The sequence below is a fragment of the Lycium barbarum genome, chromosome 10 (assembly GCF_019175385.1).
Source record: "Lycium barbarum isolate Lr01 chromosome 10, ASM1917538v2, whole genome shotgun sequence".
NCBI lineage: Eukaryota > Viridiplantae > Streptophyta > Magnoliopsida > Solanales > Solanaceae > Lycium > Lycium barbarum.
Window position 1 is genome coordinate 3907765 of NC_083346.1, and position 19623 is coordinate 3927387.

General features: G+C 34.3%; 3 protein-coding genes across 8 annotated transcripts; 2 read left to right on the forward strand and 1 right to left on the reverse strand.

Moving 5' to 3' along the window:
- Nucleotides 1-1517: 1517 nt before the first annotated feature.
- LOC132615818 (uncharacterized) lies at nt 1518-4624 on the forward strand. 6 transcript variants are annotated; one of them, XR_009572854.1, is made up of 3 exons: nt 1524-1656; nt 2576-2806; nt 4036-4624. XR_009572854.1 is itself a non-coding variant. In XM_060330403.1 (2 exons), the coding sequence occupies exons 1-2, from the start codon at nt 3563-3565 to the stop codon at nt 4312-4314; spliced, it is 387 nt and encodes a 128-aa protein (XP_060186386.1). In that variant the 5' UTR covers nt 3454-3562; the 3' UTR covers nt 4315-4624. The 6 variants fall into 6 exon arrangements, 1 of the variants encoding a protein (XP_060186386.1); XR_009572853.1 differs by lacking the exon at nt 2576-2806 and adding an exon at nt 3756-3846; XR_009572856.1 differs by lacking the exon at nt 1524-1656 and adding an exon at nt 1667-2383.
- Nucleotides 4625-11425: 6801 nt separating this feature from the next.
- LOC132613998 (geranylgeranyl pyrophosphate synthase 7, chloroplastic-like) lies at nt 11426-14012 on the forward strand. Its single transcript, XM_060328330.1, has 2 exons — nt 11426-12153; nt 12501-14012. The coding sequence occupies exons 1-2, from the start codon at nt 11604-11606 to the stop codon at nt 13046-13048; spliced, it is 1098 nt and encodes a 365-aa protein (XP_060184313.1). The 5' UTR covers nt 11426-11603; the 3' UTR covers nt 13049-14012.
- On the reverse strand, nt 13720-18993 carry LOC132613999 (glutathione S-transferase DHAR3, chloroplastic). The gene is made up of 6 exons (XM_060328331.1): nt 18665-18993; nt 16986-17076; nt 16748-16891; nt 16000-16117; nt 14364-14504; nt 13720-14051 (listed from the first exon to the last, which is right to left on the reverse strand). The coding sequence occupies exons 1-6, from the start codon at nt 18885-18887 to the stop codon at nt 13965-13967; spliced, it is 804 nt and encodes a 267-aa protein (XP_060184314.1). The 5' UTR covers nt 18888-18993; the 3' UTR covers nt 13720-13964.
- Between the last annotated feature and the right edge of the window lie 630 nt (nt 18994-19623).

Here is a 19623-nt window from a genome sequence, read left to right on the forward strand (position 1 = left end):
GTTAAGGCATAACTAAAAGTATGCACCATAAGACGAAACTTTTCCTTAAGGCATAGCTAAAAGTTTACCTTGAAAAGTAAAATAAAATAAAATATATGCTCAAGGCAAAGTCTGTCAGAGGGGGCAGAGCGAAATTCAAACTCTGCCTTCCGAATTTGTTTTAATTTTTGACTGAGCGGGGGTTTGAACCCAGAACCCATGAATTTTAGCCGAAGGGCAAAACTTAAAGACCAGCAATTTGAGGAGCAAAATTTAAAGACCATCCCAAAAGAAGGCGAATTGCCCGAAGAATTGCGTACGAACAAAAGGTTTCTATTGGGTTCGGTTTAACTCAAATGAGTCTTCTTATTTATGGATTAATAAATTAGTGCCACTTATTTAATTAAATTCACACGTGTGCCATCTCATAATTCTATTAAAAAGAAGGGCATATTTAACCCGAAAATTAACGTTAAGGGCAATTGAAGTTTAAAAGGTGGAAGGAGGGATATTTTTAACCCAAAAAATAACATTAAGGGCAATTGTGGTCCTATAGGTGAATTGAGCGAAAATATAAGACATTTTCAATACGTTAAGGACATTTTGACCCTTTTTCGAAGAAGAATTAGCTATAAGCAAGGAGGAAACCAGTCTTAAAGTAACGGGTCCAGCAAACCTTAAATTTATCTTACAATTTTAATTAATATTTATAAATAATTTATTTAAAATCTAGTAAGCAAAAAATATTGTGGTATTCCGTCTCTTACTATAAGTAAATATTTTTACAATATGAGATTTGTAATCATGAAAATATGATAAGTTATCTACTAAAATAAGTAAAAATGATTCGATGGTGTAAGAATTCCTTACACTAACCATGTTGTACATATGTTAAACTCTAATTTAAAATATAATATCCCCTCAATTTATGCGGCACTGTTTGACTGCGGTACTTAAGAATTAAATGATTATTTTTTAAACATATGGTTTAGGACAAGTTTTCTAGACATTTGTATTGCTTTAAATCATCTCAAAAATAAAATAAAAAATTTAAATTGAAATATTTCTGAATAAGAAGTGTATTTTTTTAGGACAAACTAAAAAAAAAGTGTTTTCACGTAAATTTAATGGAGAAAATATTTACTTTTTAAACTAAATAAAAAGGTTTATTTTATTATTTTACCAGTTAACTTGTTACTCTTATTTAGTACTCCCTCCATCCCATAATAAGTGTTACTTTAGCCAAAAATATATATATTAAGAAATTAATAAATATAATGTGAAATTTATTAAATTATCCCTATATAATAAAAATAAATTACTTTCACCTTTTGGTTAGAACATGCACAAGAAGTAATCTTTTTGACATTAAGAATTCAACAACAACAAATTACTATGTGACTTTTTTAATCATTATTTAGATATTACTTTATTATCTAAGCGTAGAATTGGAAAAAACTAATCTATTTATGTCTTAATTTTTTAAGATGAAACTTATTACGGGACAAAAAAATTTGGTTAACATCACACTTGAGGGAGTAACACTCAAGCCCACTTCTTTTCACTGAGAGCTAAAGAGCCTATTTTTAGCTCAAAAAATCAAATTCCACACATTGCAGAAAGAGATAGAAATAAATCAAGAACAGAAAGTCGCTTTGTTGATCAACATGACTCAAAGTATGTATTTCTCTCTTTTCCCTTATATTTTTCTTCATTTTCGATTATAAATTTTAAGCCCTAAGAAATAATTCATTCCCAATTTTGTTTCTGTCTTGGTTGTTATAATTTTTACTTTTTAGTGGATCTATGGTTGGAATTGTAAGATAATATGTAGCAAGATTCTTTTTAAGGTTATTTCCAGCATTTGAAGATACTTTAGGATGTAAGTGTAAATACCATTTTTTATTTTGAGTAGAAGCACCTTTTGTATGTTCATTTTACGTTTTTACTGTATATTCCGTTAGTTTTTGATTGAACATAAATAATTGTGATATTTGGAAGGAAAAAAAAGTAGAAAAAGGGTATTTGGAAGCTGAAATTGTATTTGGACATGCATTTAACTTGAAAAAAGTAGAAGTTTTGTGAGTGAAAAAAATTCACTTGAAAAACTTGTCACAAACTTTAAACTCAGCTTCCAAAATAATTTCAAAAAAATCAGTACTATATATAACCAAACCAATGCTGTTTTGAATTCTTTTTTTCGAAAAAAAGGAAAAAAGTTCATGTCCAAACGGGCCCCAGGTGTTTGAAGCGAACCAAAAATATTCACTTTCTTAAGTTAAGCAGTATGCATTAAGGATCAAAAAGTGGATGTTATGCTATTGATCGTGTTTTAACCCACCAAATCTCAACTGTGGAAGGCAAGGAGCTCAAACCCTGGCCCCACCAGCAGATGCAGCGCTAGGTAGGCTTCAGGGTTCCTCGACGAAAAATTACATTGTATATATATTAGATGTTGAACCCCTCAACTTCGTCTTCTATTTACTTATTCATATTTTTGAACCCCTAGGTGTATATCCTGGCTCTGCCACTGCCACCAGCCATCATTATACTTAAGGGATTATTCTGATTTTTTAAATCTAATTTCTTTTAACAGATGGAAAAAGAGTTGTTGTTGAAGGGGATAGAGAAGATAGAATCAGTGATTTACCAAGAAATGTTATAGATCATATCCTTGAGCTCTTGCCGGTTCAAGACGCAACAAGAACTAGCATTTTGTCCCGAAACTAGAGATATATTTGGGCCGTAATTCCACATTTGGTTTTGAATCACGACTTCTGTTGTGAGTTAACAGAGTCCCAATCCAACTTCAAAGAAGCAGTAGATGGTATTCTTTTACTGCATATGGGAGACATAATGAAGTTTGTTCTTGACGCTAGTGGAGCATGTTTGTCTTCATATGCAGTTATTGATAGATGGGTGCTTTATGTAACTAGAAATGGTGTGAAGGAGCTAATTCTCCACATTTCAGATTATGATACTTATAAACTGCCTTCTTCTATCTTTATTTGTTCAACCTTGACACATTTGAACCTCTCTGACTCTGTCTTCGAACCAGCCATATCTTTTCTTGGCTTTCAGAATCTTATCACCCTAAGTCTGTCATTTTCAACCTTTATACCAACCACATTGTCATGTTTGTCTTCATATGCAGTTATTGATAGATGGGTGCTTTATGTAACTAGAAATGGTGTGAAGGAGCTAATTCTCCACATTTCAGATTATGATACTTATAAACTGCCTTCTTCTATCTTTATTTGTTCAACCTTGACACATTTGAACCTCTCTGACTCTGTCTTCGAACCAGCCATATCTTTTCTTGGCTTTCAGAATCTTATCACCCTAAGTCTGTCATTTTCAACCTTTATGCCAACCACATTGTTTTGTGTCATCAAGCCCCCCCCCCCCCCCCCCCCCGCCCCCCGTCTTGCCGGTTTGACCTTGGACTCGTGTTATGGTACTCAATACCTAAACATTATTTCACCAGGGCTGGAGTCCTTGTACGTTAGTAACAGTCACTGCTATCCCTTGCTTAATTGTTTCATAAATTGCAAGAGTTTGAGAGTGTTAAAACTTGAATTTGATGACGAGGTTAATAATCCAAAACCTAATGAAAAATCAAACTTTGGAGAAGCTTCTTGTTAGCTTGCCTGAACTTGAGTTACTCGATTTGGATTCTTACTTTGTTGAGGTAAGATAATGACTACTTGCTTCACTTGAATTTCTTATAGTGATGGTAATTTAATGTGATTCTAATTATTGTATTTGCTCCAAAGCTTTTGAGTGTAGACGTTGTTCCGTATGGGCTTCCTGTTACGCTCAACTGCTTGTGGCATCTATTGTTAGATGTAGACTTCTTGGAAATGGGTCCGATTTCTTCCGCTCTACAATTGATTAAGAATTCACCCAATTTGAGTAAACTTGAGATTTCGATAAGTAATGGAAAATTATGTGGTCTTGCACTTGATATGTGTATGATCTGGTTCACTTTTGCACCTAATATTCGTGAACATGAGAATCTAAAATGACAGTAGTATTTCTTTATACCATTATTAGGTCTGTGCTACCGGCGACGATGCAGAAGCAGTTTGGAATTATCTAGACACGCCATCCTGCTTGGAACGACCACTTGACAAGCTCAAGCAAGTGACCATCAAGTTTTTTTGGAGTTCAAAAGCTGAACTGCTTTTTGTAAAGCTATTGCTTTCTCGCACTCCACCTCTGCTAAGTATGCACATTGATCAGTGTAAAGACATAGGTACTGATATTGCCTTAGAATTGAACTGTTTTCCCAGAGCTTCTCCCAGGGCAGAGCTATTCTATTCTCAACACTAGGATTTGGATGTTAACTCAGTTGATCTGTGACTCTGGGAAGATTGATGTTTATCTGTTGTCAATTAGTTTTGTTAAACAAGGGATGATTTGGTAAATTTTGTTAAAATTTGGCGTTCCCTTAATTAGTATGTTCTTCACTAGATGTGTCGGTGTGTTGGATATGATTAACAGTCTTTTGCTATATTGCTCTGTATTCTACTTCTTGATTAAAGCTGCTCTGGCTATTGAGAAATAGTTCATTTGATGGTTTAGCAGAAAGTGTTATTTTGTTCACAGCAATGTATATATTGCTTAAGAATCTTGTGACTGTTATTCAGTTTTTTTTTTTTTTGGTAACACTGCAAATATTACCATTGACTAACAAAAAAAAAAACAGAATTACAACATAAAGAGCACCTAAAATCACTCCCACTTTGTAGTGACCTTAAGCCTCCAGCAGAACCAGCAAACTAATTACACAAGTATTCTATACGTAATTCCTCTACATCTATGTAGTTTCTTATACAAGGTAAAGTTAATCTGTCAACTATTTCCTTCTTTATCTGTGTTACCACTCCGTCTGTATGTACATGTGAGCCTTCAAAAAATTTCCCATTCCGAGCCATCCAAGTATGGTAAATCATGGCCCCCCAAACTGCAGCAACAACTTCCTTCTGCATTTGCTTCCAATGCTTCCTTTTTATACTGGCAAAAACTTGCTTAACAGTGCCATGCTGAAGTTGAATGCCAACCTTTGTAACAAAGCCTCCCTAATAGTCTTGAACCAAACACTCTGCAAACAAGTGTTGTGAAGTCTCCAAAGTAGCAGAATTAAACAAATAGCAGTTTAAATCATCCACTGGAATGTGCAACTTTAGCAATGTTTCTTTTGTGAGCAATCTTCCTTTAACAGCCAATCACATAATAATCCTATGTTTAGGTTGTGCAACACTGCTTCAAATCAGTTCAGCAGCATCCATCTCCTTAAAGCCCCAACAATTGCCAAACAATTCCTAGTAATAGAGTACTTCCCTCCAGGTGTTAAAAGTATATCTCCCTTGTGCATACCATGCTCTCATGCCATCTTTTAGAGAATTGAGCTTTTTCCAATACCAGCTACAATCCTGTGGTGGCTTATTCAGATTGTTGTGGTCTAGTTTCCTTGAGTTTTTTAACAGAGAAGGCTAGGGGGTTGTGAGAAACATATGACACCAGATTGTTGTGTTCCTTTTGTTAATGTGTTCAATAATATACAAATCCAGTTGCCAATGCTGTAAAGGGTTCTTGAGCCAATAGCCACATTGGTTTGGGCTACTATGTGGCCCAACATTTAGCCTTGTCACTATTTAGAGTTTATCGTAATTTTTAAAAGTTGTGCAAATATAATCTTGAGGATAGATAAAATATTAGTCTATCTTCTAATGTTACAAAATTTTAGACTGTGATATGACGTTTTCTCAAAAAATTTTGAGTTTGCTTAAAGGGTCTTTAGACCGTGATCTAAAAGATTCATCAATTGTAACTTGTAAGAGAAAGAGGTCATTCAGTAAGTAATTGTTCCAAAAAGGGATAACCGGTGAAAATTTTCGAGTAATTCCTAGCTTCCCTCCCATGTCCCAAAGGCAGATCTGACTCATAAACTTTCTTTCACCTCTTGAGTGGAACTTCATTTAAAACTGAACGCATTAATTTTCATTTTCATGCAGAGGTTGCAGGATCCAAAATAGTTTCTAGTGATTTACATGTTTTTTTTTTCCCTTTCTAATGTAAACCAAGTTTGAAGTTTTATCCACATAGTGTAAAACCGATGCCACTTTTGCGTATGTTCACTGAATTTTATCTAATTATTATTCCTAGATTATTCCGACAAAATTGTAGAATTGAGTAGCTCACCCTTGTCTGATCGTGGCCCTTTGTCCCGGCAATTATAGCTTGTGTGTCGCCTAATGGAGGAACTGCATCGGAAAAAGTGAGATTCAATTGTAAGATATTTAATGAAACCATTATTGGAATTGGATAATCTCAAATATCAAGAATTTATTTTTATATATTATATGATTGATCCAATCTACAAGGATTGTGATTCGTGATTATTAATTATTTGATTATCTTTCTCAATTCAAATTAAAATTAACATTAGTAGTGAACTTTTGTTACTTTAATGTGACGAAATAATTGCATGACTTTATTATTATAGTAGATAAAGTGCAATAACCTTACATGTATATAACTCAACACAAAGAGAAGATTGATAACTTGCTCGAGTAAGATTTTTTTTTTAATAGTCGTATGATCAAAAAAATTCTTGGAGACCAACAACACCGTTTAAAAAGCACCTAAACGATTTTAAGCTAGTCATCAAATTGCGACAAACACAATGAGAACTTAATAAACAAGTTGAAGCTATTTTACGTATTCTAATTTATAAATAAAGATTACTTTGTTGCCAAAGCATATTCTGAAGATCAATCATTGGTAACACAGCCTCATATATACATTAACAATGATAATAAAAACCTCGAAGTTTGCAGCTAACATTAGGTTGATTGATTTCAAAGAACTGAATTTAAAAAGAAAATACAATTAAGGAACTAATTTAAAACTATATGTTAAATCTATATATAATATAAAGCTAGGAATAGACAATCCTATGTGGCACCTCTATATGGCCAAGGATTCTATTTATCTTTTTTCTCATTTTTTTTATTTTTTATATCATTTTAAATTATTCTATTTTAATTTACAAAGTCATCTACATAACTCACACCCCCTCATCTTCATAACTTCTACCTTTAATTAGTATTAGTAATTAATTTCATAATTCACAATTTAATGTACAAGTTATGACACCTAATTAAAATCACACCAACATGGTATTCATTCCAATAAATGGAGAGTATTGTGAATGGACGAGGAGATCAAAAGCACAAAATTGTATAACTGAGGAGGAGATCAAAAGCACAAAATAAAGAAAATGTTGATGCAGAAGGAATTGTTCCCATCTCAGGTACAATATTTATTTTAGCAAGTGAGTGAGTGTCTTGGTACTTTTATTATATGAATATTTTTTTAGAATGTTTTTTTTTTTCACCCTTAGATTATTATGTTATAGAACTTCTATTGTTGATCTTCTTTTTCAGTTTATTCGTGACACAAAATTGTTGAGAATGGTCATCATACCTTTTAGTTTAGTCTATATTATACACCTTAATATATGAAAATTAAAATATATAGACTTTGTTGCTTGGATGATTTTGATTGGCAAGCTAAATAATTCTAGCAAAATCTACTATCACCTATATCCATATATATTATAAAGCTAGGCAAAGGAGAGTGACCTGACTCTTTCCTTTTGCCAAAAAGCACAATTATTTTTTTTTTTTTTTTTTTTTAAATTCCCCATATTTTCTATTTATCATTATTGGCATGAATGTCCTAATTATTTTTATAAAAAAAATTGATGTTCTTGGGAAGATGATATGGCACCATTTATTGATCAGGATTTTGATTTTTCCATTTTCTTAGATTTTACACTTTTACCTTCAAAATTCTCAATTTAGGTGCTGTACAAAAAAAAAAAAAAAAAAAATGATCACGTTTGTCTCTTGCGCCAAGCCTCCGCTACTTCATCGAAAAAGACATTTGATACAAGGTATGTTGCTATTTTTGTTCTCCTTCGTGTTCTTTGTAATACTCTTTAGTTTATTTAGAAATTGCTAGAGTATTACTGATTTATGAACTTTATTTTCTCGATATTTGTGAAAAATAGCTATGGTAATAAATCCTTTCCCCTCTCTGGCCAAGAACAATTAATTTTCTTTCCTTCATTTTTTTTGGCATTTTTCTATTTCCCCCCGTTCATATATGTGCCATGTTAAAATAACTCAAAAGCCACTTCTTAACTCTCTTAATTATGATTAATTGCGCTATGTTTAAAAAATGTTAAATGAGAAAGACGTTTAGGAAAATGGATGATCAGAAGGTTCTCTTTCCCTATTTAAGGTGTTTACACACAATAACTTTCAAAATCAAAGTGAAACAGATAAATTAAACGTTACATGTTTTCTAACTCTTTGTCTTCTTGCAATTCGTTCATATTTAATTCCATATGAGAAGAGGTGAACACAAAATTGCATAACAACAACTACAAAATATTTGAAACTGGATTCTACATGGCAATTGACAAACATGAAGAAAGTAGATCGACTTCCTCATCTTTTAAATGTGTTCCATGCATTATTCATCTCCGCAAATCTAGAAGTTCAACTAAAAAGAACGTCATTTTTATACAATAGCTATATATTGTATCATATAGAATTCTGTGTGGTAGCATAAAATCATTTATGTGCTCCAATGTTCTAATTTTAATTACATATAATTAAGAGTCAATACCAAGCTTAACATCATTTGTTTGTGTGTAATTATAGAGAATACTACTTAGATTTCAGAATTATAGGAGGGTTACCGCTTTCAACTATTTTATCTGCTCTTTTATGAAGTTGTATTTTCCTTCTTGACTTGGCACAACCAATCCAAAAAGATCGTTAATTATTTGTATGCCTTTCTTTTTAATCGTTTTCAATAGCATTGCATCTTATAATACATAATTTGTTAATAAGGAAAAGAAGTTTCAGTCTAAGCAAAACAAATTATCTCATTTATCTTGACGTAATTTATAAAAGATCATTTTTAAATTTATTAAGATACCGCGCGAAGCGCGGTCAAATACACTAGTATAAATATAATTGAGGGGTGTGATGTGATGGATGAAGCCTTTCACCTTTAACAGGAGATTTCGCGTTCGAGCTTTAAAAACAGAAAGCGCTTCCCCTTTAACGGACCATACGTTGTTCAAATTCGAATTAGTCAGACCAATGAATTTCAGATATCAATCATACTGTTAAACTACATGTTTTTCATATTTTCTTTTGTTTATCCTATCTTTTATGTGTTCCGAGTATGTAATTGTATTTTCCAGCACATACATACTATTGTGGACTAGTATTGTCCACAAATATTGATCACACTCGTGAATTTTCAAGAAAAAACGTGTCATCACTGTTGAAAGTCAACATTACAAAGTCAAGTTGATATTGACAATGCATAGAGTTGATCAAAGTTTGATTAAATCTTCAACTTCTGAATTTTCAGTAAAGCGTGTGCTGACTTTAGTTGTGCAATTAACTTGTACAAAATCGTATTGACATCTTTAGTGAATGAATAATGTTGATCAAATCAATTAAAACTAGTGAATAGTGTTTTCTTTTCCTTCTTATCCAAGTGTGACTACATAAATGGATCAATTCATACTTCTTAATTAGCCTAAAGTCTACCTCCAACCCCCACGCACCCTTATTTTTCCTCTCTTTATCTCCTTCGTTCTATCAGGATATACCAAACTATCTATCAATCGACTTAAAAATAGCACGCACATCTTGACCTTCATTTATTTTCACCATCACAATATATCAAACTATCTATGAATCAATTTAAAGATAACACGCATAGATCTCCCCTCCACTTATTTTCGCCCTAATAAGAGGGTGAAGTAGCTAAAAGTACTTAATTCACGGCCTTGAATTACCATTCACTAATCAATTAGGACAACCAAACAGAAAAATTCGATTTTAACTTCGTAGAGCCAGTGCTCATGTTGCTCATAGAGTAGTTTTCTAATCTCTTCCCAGCGTACTAAAGGGTTTCTTTCCACACGAGTGCTTTGCTAGGACTCCAATCTCCTCCCAGCAACGTACACGGTACCCACCCCACTTGTGAGATTACACTGGTTATGTTATCATCAAAAAAAAAAAAAAGACTACCCCTTATTATGACAATATCCATCACATCTTTTACACGCTAATGTCTTTTTCCTTAAAAAAAATTGCTTGATTTTCATATTGCCTTGTGTATCTGATTCTAAATTTTGATGCCTCTAAAGTGGTACCTATGTTGTTTAAATTAAAATCTATTGTTTATTTAGTTTGTCTCTGCAGGCTATGGAATTTGCTGCTTCATTACTATTTTAGATGATTTTTGCTTTTTCATTAGCTGCTGATAATGTTGTAAAACACTTATACGCGTTCAGTATTCACATCAAATCATATTTAATTGAACAAGGATTAAGAAACAAATTGATGTGAGAAATTAAATAATTATGACAGTAGTATTAGTTTATACAAAGACACATGGTATGCATTCACCAAGCTAGCGTAAACAACGGATCTTTTTCCTGACAGCCTCCTGCTGTGGATGTTTCACTTATGGGCATAACTAGGCCGAAGTGCACATTTACCCTATTTTGAGATCACCATTTAAGTTATACATGTCGTGTGTAAAAATTTACAAATCTATCCACTTCGAAACAACTTTAGAAAGCAGACACAGATAAAGTTTAACCATTTTTACCTAAACTTCCGATGTGATTACTCCAGTCATTTTTGCTTGAAGTTTACCCATTTTTGCCTGAACTTCGTACAAAAATGCATGAACTTCAATCAGATGTAACTTCAAACATTTTTGTTGGAAGTTATGCTTTGTCAAGCCTAACTTCAAACATCGCATGTCTAAAGTTGTTCCGAAATGGATAGGTGTGCAATTTTTTTCTAAGTAGGTGCAAGTTAAATAACTGGGTCCAAATAAAGTACCTCGTGAATTTTTTACGCACTAGTATAACACCTATATTCCTTACAAAACTGGGCATATATAAACAAACAAATCCAAGAAGACCGTAAGTTTCTGGTCCATGATATTAAATGGTGCAGTAGGTAGCAATTTCATCAAACGACTTTGAATACAGAATATGGACTGCTGTTCAAATGTAAACAATATCATCTAGTTGAAAATTCATAAAAAATATATTTCTGGTCTCAAGAAAAGTAGAATCGATGACGTCTTAGCTATTATTCGAAGAATGCATGTTTTAGGTGCAGCGGACCTTTAGTCAACAAATTGAAAGCTTGTATTGGAGATACATCATAAACAAAATATGTTTAAAGACAATGGTGTAAAGTTCAGCTTGCCTGCACCTCAACTAATTTCAGAAAACACCAACTACCTTCCACCAGCATAGGTACCGGGCAGAAGGGAAGATCACCTAGTATTTACATTATAATAAGATTTTGTTGAATAAAACACTAGGAACCTCACTAAAGTCCAAGTCTTGATTAAGGGAATAATTATAAACCTAATGCAAGACGAATAAAAGCATCGCTTACCTATAAAAAAAACTAGTATATAAGAGTGACTTTGTTCCATCACCACAAACGCCATTCCCATAACAACTTTCTCACTATTCCTTACAGCTCATCACAATGGCATTTTTAGCTACCATTTCTGGCCATGAAAATCTGCTCCTTTCTAATACCCTAAACAATAACTTGACTTTCAGTAGAAAGCCCCTACCTAGCCATTCTTACAGTTTCCTTCGCAAGAAAAACCAGGCTAGCAATGTCGCGAACTCGTTCCAAACTTTCCAAGTCAAAGAACAAGAAATTTCATCCAAGACAGAGAAATTCATCTTGCCTAAGTTTGACTTTCAAGAATACATGGAAATGAAGGCAATCAAGGTAAACAAAGCACTAAATGATGCAATACCAATGCAAGAGCCTATAAAAGTTCATGAAGCCATGAGGTACTCACTTCTAGCTGGTGGAAAGCGCGTCCGGCCGATCCTCTGCATGGCTTCTTGTGAAGTTGTAGGAGGAGATGAATCCTTAGCTATTCCTGCAGCTCTTGCAGTTGAGATGATTCATACCATGTCACTGATCCACGACGATCTTCCCTGCATGGACAATGATGATCTACGTCGTGGCAAGCCCACGAACCACAAGGTTTTCGGGGAAAACACAGCAGTTCTTGCAGGTAGGGGCGTCAACTGGGCAGCTTGGGCGGGTACAAAAGTTACTTGGGCTTAAATGAGCTAAAAAAGCGGGATCATAACCCAACCCTCTCAATTCTTACTAAGTTTTAGTTTCTTTTTTTGTTCTTTTATAATTTTTTAGAACGTAAGAAAACTATTTATTTTCTTTATTTTGGCTATATATAACATATCAAATAGTAAATAAAATGACTTCTCAATTTTTTGGCAAAATTTCTCATGGATCAATTTGGGCTACATATCATCCCAACTTTTTGATGGGCTGAGCTAATAAATGGGCGCTTCGGCGGGTCATATTTTTATGGGCTAATTTTGTTACCTCCACTTGCAGGGGATGCACTTTTGTCTTTGGCCTTCGAACATGTAGCTACCAAGACTCGAAACGTAACACCCCAAAGAGTGGTTCAAGCCATTGGGGAACTGGGTTCAGCTGTTGGCTCGGTAGGGCTCGTGGCAGGGCAGATTGTGGACTTAGCTAGTGAGGGAAAACAAGTGAGCCTAAGTGAATTGGAGTATATTCATCATCATAAAACAGGGAAGCTTTTGGAGGCTGCTGTGGTTTGTGGGGCAATAATGGGGGGCGGAAAAGAAGTTGATGTGGAGAGGATGAGGAACTATGCTAGGTGCATTGGGTTGTTGTTTCAAGTGGTAGATGATATTCTTGATGTTACTAAGTCATCAGATGACTTGGGAAAGACAGCTGGTAAGGACTTAATGACTGATAAGGCTACATATCCTAAGTTGATGGGGCTAGAAAAGGCTCGGCAACTTGCCGGTGAGCTGGTGGCTAAGGCCATGGATGAGCTGAGCTACTTTGATACCGCCAAGGCGGCACCTCTTTATCATTTTGCTGACTATATTGCACATCGCCAGAATTGATAGGTTGAATAGTTCATGATGAAAACAATGTGTATATACCTTTAAAAAACCATCTGTGGAAGTAAAGATAAATGTGATAGAACTGAACTTTGTGTCATATTTCTACTTATGGGACCAGGTAAAAGAATACGAAACATGCCATATAATAGGGAGTCCCAAGTTCCCTAATAGGCAAGCCTGGTAACTAAGTAGGGAAATTTTCTTTTTGTGGGGATTTAGTGATCGCAAAGAGCATTGAAAGTTATCAGATTCAACAATATTTTCACAAGACAGAAGTTCAAACTCGCGAGGAGTGTGCATGACAAAGAAATGTCAAATCATATAGTACATGCTTTAATCAAAATATATATGCATTTTGCAGTGTCGTCGAATAAAAACTTTGTACCGGAATTTTTATCTTCCTCCCAATTAAATGACAAGATGCACTCTGCTGTTATCAACCTCATTGGGCTATTTTCTGAATATTTTTAATAACACTGGTGCCCGGCCAACTAGGGCACATTTTGGCTATTCCACTATGTACCTATTAGTGCAGGTGCTAGGTAACTCTAACCACCAAAAAAAACTCCACCTGAAACCCCCAAGAACTTGAACAATCACAAGTAGACTGACAAATCCATCTTTTTGTGGCTACTGGACATACAGATTCTTAATATAGATGCTACACCAAGTGGCCAACAAGTATGTTTTGTTAATTAACATTCCTGACCTGAAGACATAACAATTGTTGCATACACGAAAGCATCTGGAAGTATGCATTATATATATGTTCAGTCAAACAAAAGGACGAGTATGTGTCTTAATTAAAATATACATGGCAAAGAACAGTCACAGAGACGTCCAAATGCTAGCTTATTATACCTTAGCGACAAAAAACCTAATCCTCAAAAGTGTAAAAGATGATGATACAGTCTGTCTAACCCATGACTTTGGGTCGCCAACCTTCAATGACGTCCTCTTTTAGTGCCCGCGTGTTGACGAATGATTCCCTGGAGAATATACTCTAAGCACAAAACAAATCCAGGTATAAGAAACTATCCAGTTGACAACTGCCTCACCAGACCGATAAATGCAAGTATAAGTATTTTCTACCCAAAAAGAATTCCATTGACTCATCTTTGATCTTTCCTTATTTGTTCTATTTTATTCTTCTTTTTAAGAATAAAAAGCTGATACTGGTTGTAGTTGTTGAAGCATAAACTGAACAAGGATCTCTATGTACAGAATAATTATAAAAAAACAAACAAACAAATAAATGAATGAATAAATAAATAAAGATAACCCAAAAAAAGAAAACTGTATAAGCTTCGGCTACCTTCATGTATGATTTCACGTAGGGAAATGAATCTGGAACAGACCAATTCTTATAGTACCCCAAAGCTATTTCTAAATGATATAGCTTTGGTCCAAGCGACAAATCAGCAGCAGATACATCATTTCCGTTGATAAATGGTCCCTTCAGTCAAAAACAAAGAATAACACCGTCAACAGTAGCTATAAGCTGGAATGAATAAAATCTACAATTAACCTGTTTGAAAAAAGATATGCATGAGGTGAATTCACATTTGTGTAATTCAGCAAATTCACAATTCCCACAAACCAGGACTGGCAGCAGGACATACTCGTTTTCCTTTTTAGATTAAGAAAAAAGGGTCTTCTCTTTTTCCTCAATAACAAAGGCTTCAATAAAAGATGTTTTGGGTTTCACGTGAAAAGGAGACAAAAGTAAAGGCCAGGTAGTTGAAGGTTGTGGCCACTGACAAGTACTGTATCAATCAACTCAAGGTCAATTTGGCTTCTTATTCATCTCTCCCCTTCACTTTCTTTTTGTAATACCACTAATAGAGATTCTAGCAATGTTAGTGCAAGCTTGATTTTGATTTGGAGAAGATAAAATGGAAAAATTTTGAGGTAAGAAAAATGATACGTGTGTACCAGCACAATTTGTTCAGGCATCCTGGTTTATTAATTTTCCTGCATTTGGCCAAACTAGACCGAAGTAGGTCTAAGACCCGATCTAAATAACCGCAACAAATTGCAACTAAAACAAGAGGGGAAACCACATTTATCTAACTTCAGCAGCAGTTTTTTTGAAAGCGAAAAGGATAAAAAAGTGACAAGGTCCATGGGGTTTGAAGAAGTAAACAGTTCGCTTCTTAAAAATGAAGCACGTAAACTACAAAAAATTTAAAGTACTAACCATATTTAAATTTAGTACCATAATAGTCGAGTTTCAATTAGAATAACTAATTTCAACATCCATTATATAAAGATTTAATCCAACTCCTCAAAGTTGAGATTCAAAGAATTGAGTGTTTCTTACTTGTCAGAAGCGCATCACTTGGTGATTGACCAAAATGTTAAACAGGAAGAAGAGCATGCTTTACATTTAGATAATGCACGAAAAAGACTCATGTAATGTTTCCAAAATACTATTATTTCGACAGGACACACGACAATGCACATTTTCATCGGATCCAAGTAGTCATCAATTTCTGGATCTTGGAAAAGGCAATTAAACGTGGTCAAAACCAAGAACAGCACGAGTACAGAGTGCTGAAGGAAGTTGCATTTCAATTCTTCACTGGATATGCTGATAGGTAGATAATAACTTCTCTGTTTATTATCCAAAAGTGTTTCTTCCTTAATATTTCCAGCAAAAAACTAACTAGCTATTAAGAACAACCTCGATTGAGTTACTCTCTTATCATTTCTGTAAGCACCAAAAAACATTATATTATGCTTTTGACATGATGAATTTTTAAAGCTCGGCCACCTCTCTTATTCTCCAATAAAGGCCTGTCGCTCACTTGGATAGACTAAGAACGTAAAAATCGAAAGAAATTGATTGTTCAAAATGTAAGGGATGCTCTTCTAACCCTAAAATTCGAAAAGAGGAAAATATAAACACAAGCATCCTGCACATATACAGATCAAATTCAATCACTTACATTTTCTTTAAGGTAATCATTGAAAGCTGTCAACTCATCAAGTAAAGCCTGCTCTGTTCCATCACTGGGGTCTTTGCTTTTCACAAAAGCAACAAACTTTGGGAAGATATTTGATCCACTATAAGAATAAGAAAGATAATGAGAAAAAATTGTGCACTAAAATGCTAATTACTCCGGAATTAGATGCTTCACATGCAGACACAATAGTGAACTGGCAGCATAACTATGGAAGACACAATAGTGAACTAGCAGCATTAACTGTGGCAGACATAATAGCGAACTAGCAGCATAACTATGGGTACAAAGTGAAGCCAATCGCAGAAACAGACATCTTCGTTGATAACAGTGGAAGTGAAATTTCCAAATTGATTTTTCAAGTCTGTGACTGGCCAGCTTTTACTCTTTATTCAGGAAAACAATCATTTTATTAGGAGGAAATCAAAGGTCGGGTCGGGCCGTCGGGGTAATTCTCTGTCACAAGATCTAACGTATAATGGAACAAAAACACAAATGTCACCTAAGGGGTAAAAACATAAGAAAGATGATGACAGATTCAGAAAATATTCAACTCTTATTATTGATTTCATCGTCATATAACTGCAGGGGATGAACAGAAAAAGTTTAATTCTGAAAGGAGTTTCAAAGTCAGCTTGTCAAATCAGCTTCAGCAATATGAGACAATATATAAATGCATGCTTTATTTGGAAGAGAACACTGTACATCATTGATTACAACTGGGTGAACCTACATGGATGCCTTCTCAGGAGGTGTTGTCAGTGGAGGTTCAGGAAACTTCTCCTCCAGTGCCTGTGTGATGACATCTGAATCCGGAACCCATTTTTCATCAAGCTTAATAAGTGGAACTTTACCTTCAGGACTTATCTTCAAAAACCTAGATAAGTTGTTATTAAAACAATTTCATTTACTTAAAAAATTATCATCAAATGTGGTAAAAATTGACTTAGATGAACGAGTGAAAAACTAACCAGTCAGGCTTGTTTCTCAAATCAACATACTTCATTTCATATGGCAGGTGCTTTTCCTCCAAGGTAAGCAAAACCCTCTGTGTGAATGGGCCTGAATGAAAAAATAAAGCATTGTGACTCCAAAATCTCAACTCAAAATGTTGAACTTTACTAATGCCACTAGCCCATAAAAAAGTTGGTTAACTGATTCAAACTACAATTCCCGAATAAGCACTTCATGTACTACACCTGCCCGGTTAAACAAATTTTAACAGAAAATTGTAACTTTGAAGTTCTTATTTAACTTCCCTGTTCTACTTTTTTCAGGGTCAGTTCTACATAGGTCCAACAGACCTCCGCCTATGTGAGCTTCGTAAAGCATAACCATTCTCAAACCCAGATAAAGGAGGAGAATTGCATAGGTTAATGACTAGTAATAACGTGAAACAGAAAAATACAATTCAACCTCCAAATACCGGCTTGAACAAAAGCGAAATGGATACAGAATATTCAATTCCAGCCCCAACTAGTATGGGAGTAAGGCCTAACTGATTGAGTATGCATAGCTATACAAATGCCGCAGGGCTAGAGCTAGAAGCCCAGACAAGGGTTCGGTCGAACCAGTAGCTTTAGCTCAAACAGTGTATTTGTGTTAAGAAATTTATTTCAATATGTACAAATACTAAAGTTAGCACCCAATTATATACCACTAGAATTCGGCGCGCTAAAATCCAAAACCCGGAAAGTTGAAATCCTGGCTCCGCCTCTACAATGGAAATTGAAAGGTACCCACAATTTATCAGTAGCAAAATTGTTCTTAGGGATGAAAATATTCTCATAAACACTAAATTTTAGTGCTCCCACCATTTCAATTTGTCTTAGTTACTATTAGCACAGTCAAAGGATATCTTTTCTTTAGCATAATTGTTTCAAATACTTTCTAAATATTTGAATTATTAACTATTATGACTTATCATACATTTTATATAATTTCTAAATATGTATATTTTATTTCAAAAAAGATAGGAGATTCTGTGTCCAAATTCACACGTAACGTTAGTTAGTTTGACCCTCGTACTCCGAACCAAGCCACATGAATATAAAGGAGTATAATCATGAAATGCTTCTAAATGAACAAGCAAACTCCTAGAATATCATCACTAATAAAGACATCAATGACATAAAGCTAAGCAATAGAGGATTTTTTCATGCATACACGCCCCTAACAAGCTACCAAACGAGGTATTATTTATGCGTGATTTAATATATGAATAACTTGCCCCCTAACTAGCTACCAAACAATCCCTAAACTCAAATAATCTATCTTGGTTACTAAAACTAGTAGTCTCAAATTATTTGCCGTTTGAGAAGTCCGGGGAACAATTAATTACTTTTTTTCCATTTTACCCTTAGTATAATGTTGTCATTAATGGAGATGACACGTAAATAAAGTAAACATTTAATGGAGAAAGATTATAACTTAGACATAAATAAGGGCAAAGTTAGTCATATACCCCTACTAATTAATATTTCTTAAGGGACGTGTAAAACAAAAAAGCGACAAATAATTTGTGATGAAGGGAGTATAATTATCAAATGCTTCTCTGACTATAACCCAATAAATAAGCATTAAACAATGAACTACAATAATATCATCAGTAGAAACAATACAAATTTTCAAGATTGTTATAGAGATATACAGTCACCGAGTTTATTGGGTGTTGTGATTGATTGTTTGACACAAATTTCAAAAGGGGTGTCAACTGAAGACATTGATACAGTGAAAGCTCTTTTGGGTCCTCTAAACTTGATGGAATTATTGGTAAAAATGGTGGTTTGGAATGGAGGTCGTTGAATGCACGAAAGGTGTTTGATAGTTGTCGTAAGTGAAGCGGGCAATGGTGTTATCTTTACTGTCGACATTGTGGCAAGTGTTGTTGTTGCTGATGTAGCCTTCTAGGCTTATAATTTACTAAAATGTGACAGGGTTGGTGTGTTGATGAGTGGACGTGTGGCAATTAGCAATGGTAGGTAACAGTCCAAGATATAATCCCATAAAGTGGGGTCCGAAAAGAATATATTGTATGGAGAACTTACCCATACGTTGGGAGGCAGAGTGTTTATTGTCGATAGATCGTGTGTTTAGTAAGTTAATAACACATACTTCTTTTGTCTCGACTTATGTGACACCTTTTGCATTTCGAGATTCAAATAAATCTTTTTTTTATTGTAATTTTTTCATATCTCTTTTGAATATTTTAAATTGTTGCTTAATGTGACTTATATTATATTTTTAAGTAGTTTTTAAATATGTATTATGAATTATTCTAGAAAATTATAGATTTCATGCCCGAATTCACAGTCAAAGTTAAATGGTTTGACTCTCGAAATTCGAACCGTGTCACGTAAATTAGGATAGAGGGAGTACTATTTTGAAATTACTTATATATAATTTAGGCACATGATATGGGTGGGGTGGGAGGTAGGGGTGTGGGGTGGTAGAGATGCGGGGCTATGGGGTGGGACATGTTGGAGGGTGGAGGGTGGAGATGAGATAGATCAATGTGAAATGCTACATATAGACTTGTTTTCACTACTAACACTAGTAATCGAAGCCATTTTCCTTATTTTATTTTTTAAAAAGCTTGTCTTTCTAGAA